This window comes from Lissotriton vulgaris, unplaced genomic scaffold, assembly GCF_964263255.1.
Source record: "Lissotriton vulgaris unplaced genomic scaffold, aLisVul1.2 SCAFFOLD_739, whole genome shotgun sequence".
NCBI lineage: Eukaryota > Metazoa > Chordata > Amphibia > Caudata > Salamandridae > Lissotriton > Lissotriton vulgaris.
Window position 1 is genome coordinate 491,916 of NW_028250317.1, and position 7,574 is coordinate 499,489.

Consider the following 7,574-nt stretch of genomic DNA (forward strand, 5'->3'; position numbering starts at 1 on the left):
GAGAAAGTACCGCAAGGAGCCTGCTGGATTCTATCAACATGTTCTCTAAACATCAGATACTAGATAGTGTTTAGGTACATGTCGCTCTGACACTCCAGACTTTCGTCTCCTCTTCTAGCGCAGAAGTCATAGCCCCCAGTTCCTCCTAGTAACATGTCATTGCCAGCTTGCGCGCACCACTAGGTCAGAGGTCCCGGCTCCTTAGGTAGCCCCCTCCATGTTTCCGCCCCATTTATGACATATTCTGTTACGTTTACATCACATGTCTATGTACACGCCCCTTGTTACACCTACTTTCTGCCTTATCTTTCGCGACTGCTACAAACCCCGCCCACTGCTACGCCTACTGTACTGAATGCTATGTATTTTGTTTAACTATATATATATTGTGCACTGTTATTAAAAGTTATGCTTTTTGTCCCGATCATGCCCCCCGGCAGCTGCCATCCTATTCCCGTGCAGGTTGTCCTGTTGCTGTCCTTTATGCTGTATTAAAACCTGCAAACTCCAGCTACCTCGAATCTTGACCCTTATTTATTGAGCTATCTGTTAATTAATTATTCCGAAAAATAGTACAGGTATTTAATTATTTATTTACCACATAATGGCGCCCGAATAGGGACTTGCCCTTTCCCCACGCGCCGGAGAAGCCACGCAAGCCCCCTGACCCTCTGCAGCCGTGACGGAACCATACCGTGCACGTGCAGATATTTCTGCTTCAAGTATCCCTCAGGCCCACGGAGGAGACGGAGGTTGCGGTCCAGCATCCAGACGAGGCGGTGGAGGAACGCGGCGAGTCCCGACCAGAGCCCAAGCCGAGAGTCCAAGGTCCGAGGTATCCGGAGGCCCACCTGTAACTGAAGTCCGAAGTTCGTAGTCCGTCGTCGTAGCAGTCCAGTCCAGTCCGAGGCCTTCCGTTCTTGCTGCCCGGTGAGTACCGTTGCTGGGGTAGTATCTAGACAGGGTCAATTAATTTGTCTCTGGTCCGTGGGTTTGGGTACGCAAATCCAACACGAAGTGTCCACCTAGGTGGATGCGGGTCCTGACGTGTCTCTTTATGGGACCGGTATGTTTCGTACTGTTTCAGCAGTGCATCTAGTAATTCTAGTAAGTTCTGTTCTCGAGAAAATTCATGTGTTTCTGTTCTCAGTATTCCAGGTAATGTTTCTGTCCGAACTGTTATTTTAAATGTCATTTCAATGTGTTTTTCAATGTCGTGGTATGAGTGATCAGTCTCAAGTCATTATTGTGTTTATCGTGTATTGTATTGTGTCCAGATCCCAGTTTACGTCATGCCTCTGTTCTCCAAGTTACGTCGGTTAAGAACTAGAAAAGGTCTGCTCGAGGAAGCAGTTCCTGTCCCGCCTAGGGACAGTCCAGGTCATTTTATGTATCACAAGCATGGCATAAGTGCCATATTATATCTAGATCTATGGGTCGAGTACACTAAGGAATTAGAAGAGAAATATAGATGGCCTGTATCAGGCACATGGGATGCCGAGTGCATCATGCGAGTAGAAGAAGCATTATGGAAAAAGAAAGCCAGACAGTCACAGAAAGATGCCATCGAGTTATGGCGCAAAGAATCTCATAAAAGAACCGAAAAAGAAATCAGAAAGTCAGAATTAAGTAGAGAATCCTCAGAAAGAGCCCAAGAAAGGGAATTAATCGAAATAGGTGAACGAGTTAAAACCGAACAGTCAGACAGACAGAGGAATGCCCTTATTAAGGGTATGTACCCTCTTCTTGCCGAGGGCTTGCCAAAAGCAACCCCGGAGGCATCCAGTAATTTCCCGCCACCATTAGTTCCGACCAAGCTACGTCACAAACCGACCGCAGCTGATATTTTTCTCTCGTCCTATCTGGACGACACAGTCCCAGAATATGCAAATCCTGTTCCGCCAGCTCCTGCAAATAATGTAATTTCTGCTCCTCCAGCCACCGGGGCACCCGTTACGGTACCCCCGGTCCAGCCCACAGTACAAGTACCCGCTACATCGGTCACTCTGCCAGCACGAAGAGTATCAGTCGACGATTCCAGTTTAGGGGCCGCGGGGGGAGGTCCTCCTGGTACCCCGCCGCCACACAAACGTGTAATATTAGCCGAGTTACATGAACGTGCGTTACAGCGCACGCCCAAACATCAGTCCGTTGCAGATATCAGGCGAGCTCCCACCGAATGCCGTTATGATCCGGTCCCAGGTGATGATAGTATGGTTATATATTCATTACGCGTAAGACGGGTGACCGAGTATTTGGACACCCTACCAAATATGAAAGAAGATCTAGACAGAATATATCGTTTCATTCGTACAGGAACAGATCCAGAAAGTATTGGCGAAGTCATGTCTTTAAGGAAAGCTGAGACTCAGCTCATGCTATTAAAGTTTCTAATTAATTGTTTAATAAGGGAACAAGATTATCCGACTAAAGATCCGACCGAAATGAGAGCTCTGACGAAATGGAGTGATCATATAGCCGAGGGAAGACACAAGACACTCAGTAGTATAGAGAGTATGTACAAGAAAATTCGTAAGGAAATAATAAGGTTACACGAGAAACGTAAAGCAGCACAAGTAAGCGAGAAAGAAAACGACTCTTCTAGTGAAGAGGTAGACGATGAGAATCCTTCCAGAATAGCGTATGTAGGTAGAACTAGACTTTCCGACCGACATTCACGTCTAGAACACAAGAAAGTTTTCTCTCTTCCAGCACCAGAACAAGGTTCTCTAGAGCAAGTATTTCAAGCTACCGATCACATTCTGAAATCACGAATCGGTTATAGTGAACTTAGTACCATGCACGAGCAAGAACTAGTCCGATCAGCAGTCCGATGGATTACTGATTCTACCACTTTTCCAGACGAAATAGTGGCACAAATGTTTCTGAAACTGCCCCCAGCCGAGCAGCGACTGGTGGGTATGTATATGATCCAGCACCTCATCACTCTGTATGAGGGTCAGCATTCTGATCCAGGTCCGTTACATGATGTTCTGAACGAGTTACTACAGTATAGATGGAAAGGTCTAGGTACCGATTTAATTAGTGTCATTCTAGAACACCGCCACAAATACAGAACGTTCCTGAACCCGCATTTTGTTCATGTCTCACCTCCAGAAAGTAAACCATTTTACATAGACAGACAGCATCCGTTACGAGAAGTACACCCAGTTATGACACAGGGTGGTGAAATGCAACGAGTATTTGTTTACACCCCGATTACAAAGATGGAACTCTTAGAGATGAAGAAGTTAATTCCCTGTCACGATAAAGATCCAGCAGGGTTCCACCGTGAATTAAAAGACATGCTCCGTATGGGAGAATACACGTATCCAGATATAATTAAAATGTTAAAGGTTCTGTTGCCTGCGGGCATATATGAAAAACTCAAGGAAAAAGAATGGGAGGTGGGAGAGAAAAAGATAGATTGGGCAGCTCTAGAAGCTGAAGATAATATACGTGTACCAGGTACCGGTCTAGGAGACAAATGTAAAGAATTGCCCGAACTGTTAATACAAGTTTTGCCAAGATTACTAGCCACGAAAAAGGAAGACTGGGATGCAATCTCAGCCTGTAAACAGAAACAAGACGAAGATACTAGTGATTTTTATTCTAGATTCGAGAAATGTTTTATCATCAACAGTGGTTTGAAGACGAGTAGTGAGTCATACCCTCATCTTTTTGTTACTAAACTAGTCGAGAATTCAAGTCCACAAGTTAAAAATAGAGTTTTGAAAGTCGAAAGTACATGGCAAGCTAATACTCCGTCCCAAATGTTACAGATGTTCCAGTATCACCAGAATAGAATCAGAGAAGAGCAAGATCATGAAAGGAAACGTATGAAAGACACGAAAATGAAAGTATTAGTTGCACAATCTGTTCCTCAAGACAGTCAGAAGAGGGGTATGAATCAAGCCAGTCATCCTGCAGCTCCCGTTAAAGGGACCTGCAATTATTGTAAACAGCCAGGTCATTTTATAAACGAGTGTGCAGTTCTGAAACACAACATAGCTACTGGTAAAACTAAAGAAAGACCACGTCCGCCTAGACAAGAACAAGTTTCACAGACTTCTCAGTTACCACAGAATGCACAACAGACAGTTACAGTACCGCAGCCTATAGCTGCAACACAGCATGTTACACAGCAGATGTACCAGTATGCACAGTCCGAGTATCCAGAATACCAGCAGTATTCATGAAACAGCCTAGAGAGGGAGGTAGGCTTGCCTCTCATCGAGATACCTGTAGATCAAGAGGGTCCCTATGTTCATAGTCAAGTATTAGGGAAAGACAGAAAGTTTCTGATTGATACAGGGGCAAGTAGGACTACTATCAGTCATGACGAGGTTCCAGGGGCTCCGCTCTCAGGCTCTAGAAATGTTTCCCTTGGATTTTCAGGAAAGCCAATAGTTAACGAGATTTCCAAACCAGTTACTCTAGAAGTAGGTCCATTGTCCCGAACTACTGATCTGTTACTTACGAAGTCATGTCCAGAAAATTTGTTAGGTATTAAGACATTGAAAGAATTAGGTGCAGTTATTTGCTGCTCCCCAGAAGGAATACGTTTGTTTTTACGTGACTTTAAGGGTCACTATGGATTACGTGATTTTGATCCAAGATTACTGAATGTCCCGCAGCATTTATGGGAGCAAGGTCCAACTGATGTAGGTTTCATGCAAATCACACCCCATCTTGTGACTCTCAAGCAAGGTGTGGTATTACCACGAATCAGACAGTACAGATTGCCACCTGAGGCTGTAGCAGCCTTATCCAAAATTATTGACGAGCTCATTGCTCAAGGAGTGGTTGTAGAAACTGACTCCAATGTATGTAATTCTCCTATCATTCCAGTCATGAAACGTACTGATCCAAATGCACCTCCAGTATATCGATTAGTGATTGATCTTCGAGAACTTAATAAATGTATCATTCCCCAGTACCCAGTTGTTCCAGATATTTCTTCCCTATTGACAGCCATTGATTCCGAAGCCACATTTTTCACAGTCATAGACCTCAAGAATGCATTTTTCAGTGTTCCCATTCATCCAGACAGCCAGTTCCTTTTCGGATTCTGTTTAAATGGAAGGAGCTATAAATTCACACGAGCTCCTCAAGGTTTCACAGAAAGTCCTAGTATTTACAGTCAAGCACTCAAGAGACAACTAGACAATATTCACCTGCCAACTGACACTGCCCTGCTCCAGTATGTCGATGATCTACTGATCACAGCCCGCTCTGAACGTGACTGCGAGCGTGCGTCACTTACAGTTCTGTATTTCCTAGCCGAGATGGGGCACAAGGTGTCCCCTTCGAAGCTCCAATTCTGTGTCCAGCAAGTGGTCTACTTAGGACACTTACTGGCCAAGAGGGGTAGGCAGTTGACACCTGACCGTATCCAGTTAATAGCGAGTCTTCCTCAGCCCAAGACCCAGAAGGAGGTACGAGCTTTTATCGGCCTCACTTCTTATTGCAGACAATGGATTCCCCAGTATGCATTTCTAGCCAAGCCACTGATACAGTTAACGACACAGGAGGCAGCCGTATCGACTGTCCTCCCTTGGACATCTGAACATACACTTGCTTTTAATGAATTAAAGAAAGCCTTATGCCAAGCACCCGTTCTAGCTACACCGAACTACAGTAAGCCTTTTACACTTTTTGTCACAGAACGTGAAGGTACAGCATTATCTGTTCTCACACAAGATCAAGCAGGACAATACAAGCCTTGTGCTTATTTTTCGAGCACATTAGATCCAGTAGCCCAGGCTCTGCCTGCGTGCCTCAAGTCAGTTGCAGCCACAGCACTAGCTATCAGACAACGTGATTCCATAGTGTTAGGACACTCCCTGACAGTACAAGTCCCACACTCCGTGGAAGTTCTTTTAAACCGAACACAGACTCAGCATTTGACAATTGCACGTTTAACAGGTTATGAACTGACACTGTTCCAGCCACACATAGAAATCAGACGCTGCAACGTTTTAAATCCAGCTACACTGTTACCGTCAGTTACTTCAAATCCTGCCACACATGACTGTGTGGAAGTTGTTAACACTATGACAAAGCCAAGACAAGACTTGACAGATATTCCACTACCTAACCCCGACCTGACACTTTATGTGGACGGTTCATGTATGAGAACAAGTACAGGAGAACTAGTAGCCGCGTATGCAGTGACTACTGACACTGAAGTTATTGAGACACACCGTATTGACACCCTGTCCGCTCAAGCAGCAGAGCTAGTCGCTCTGACCCAAGCCTGCATACGTGCCAAGAACCTGAAAGTTAATATTTACACAGATTCACGTTATGCATTCGGAGTCGTACACGACTTTGGAGTGCTCTGGCAAGAAAGAGGTTTTATGACTTCTCATGGAACCAAGATTCAGCATGGTCTCCTCATTCAAGCTCTGTTAAATGCAATACATTTACCGACAGCTATCGCTATCATGAAGTGCAAAGCACATACGAAAGTCACTGACATCATCTCCCAAGGTAACGATCTAGCAGATCGAACAGCCAAGCTCACAGCCCAGACTCCAGACATTCCAGTTAACATGACACTGACACACACTCCGGATCCGACTACATGTATGACAGTTAAGGACCCCACACAAGATGTCATAGATATCCAGTCACATGCTACTCCCGATGAAATCAAGAAATGGTCCGAACAAGGAGGGGTCCAGACAGATCAGGGATGGTTGACGAAGGGAAAAGCCACATGGTTTCTCCCCGACTCAATGGTCCAAGTCATTATTAATACCGCACATAGTCCTGCACATTTAGGAGAAAAAGCCATGTTAGATAGTATCCAGAACATTTGGTTCAACAAGCATTTACGAGCTGCAGCCAAGCAGAAAGTCCGTACCTGTATGATATGTTGTCAGTTCAATCCAGGTAAAAGTGTCCCGGTGGAACAAGGTGGATTCCAGCCTCCTGACCACCCTTTTGAGGTCCTCCAGATGGATTATATTCATATGGAGCGATGTTGAGGTTTCAAGTATGTCCTTGTAGTTGTATGCGCTTTGTCCAGGTGGACGGAGGCATATCCAGTTCCAGATTACACAGCCGCGACCACTGCCAAGCAGTTGGTTCGTGAATTTTTCCCTCGTTATGGACTCCCTAGGGTCGTGTATTCTGACAACGGCCAGCCATTCTCATCCGAACTCATGAAGCATGTTTCCCTTCTGTTAGGGTACCAGTGGAAGTTTCATTGTGTACGCCATCCTGAAGCAGCAGGTCTCGTAGAGAGACATAACCAGACTCTGAAAATCCGCATCGCCAAAGTTTGTAAACAGAAAGGTGTAGACTGGCTAGTAGCTCTGCCAGTCGCCCTATTTTATATGCGCATGGTTGCACATTCCAGATCAGGTCTGTCCCCTTATGAGGTCGTATTCGGCCGCCCCCCTAATATGTGGGGTACACCTAGACCCCGAAGTATTACAGATGTTTCCAGTAATATGCTGACAGGTTACCTAGCTTCCTTGATGTCTGCACTCCACTCTTGTCGTTCACTCGGTTGCCGCCGCATTTCCAGACAATACCGAGGTGAAACCGCATGAAATCGTTCC

The 7,574-nt window shown here is 45.3% G+C and overlaps 2 protein-coding genes across 2 annotated transcripts; both read left to right on the forward strand.

The window, feature by feature from the left end:
- Positions 1-1,292: 1,292 nt before the first annotated feature.
- LOC147663297 (uncharacterized) lies at positions 1,293-4,199 on the forward strand. The gene has a single exon (XM_086950549.1). The coding sequence runs from the start codon at positions 1,293-1,295 to the stop codon at positions 4,197-4,199; it is 2,907 nt and encodes a 968-aa protein (XP_086806675.1).
- A 1,857-nt stretch (positions 4,200-6,056) lies between these two features.
- LOC147663298 (uncharacterized) lies at positions 6,057-6,995 on the forward strand. The gene has a single exon (XM_086950548.1). The coding sequence runs from the start codon at positions 6,057-6,059 to the stop codon at positions 6,993-6,995; it is 939 nt and encodes a 312-aa protein (XP_086806674.1).
- The last annotated feature ends 579 nt before the right edge of the window (positions 6,996-7,574 follow it).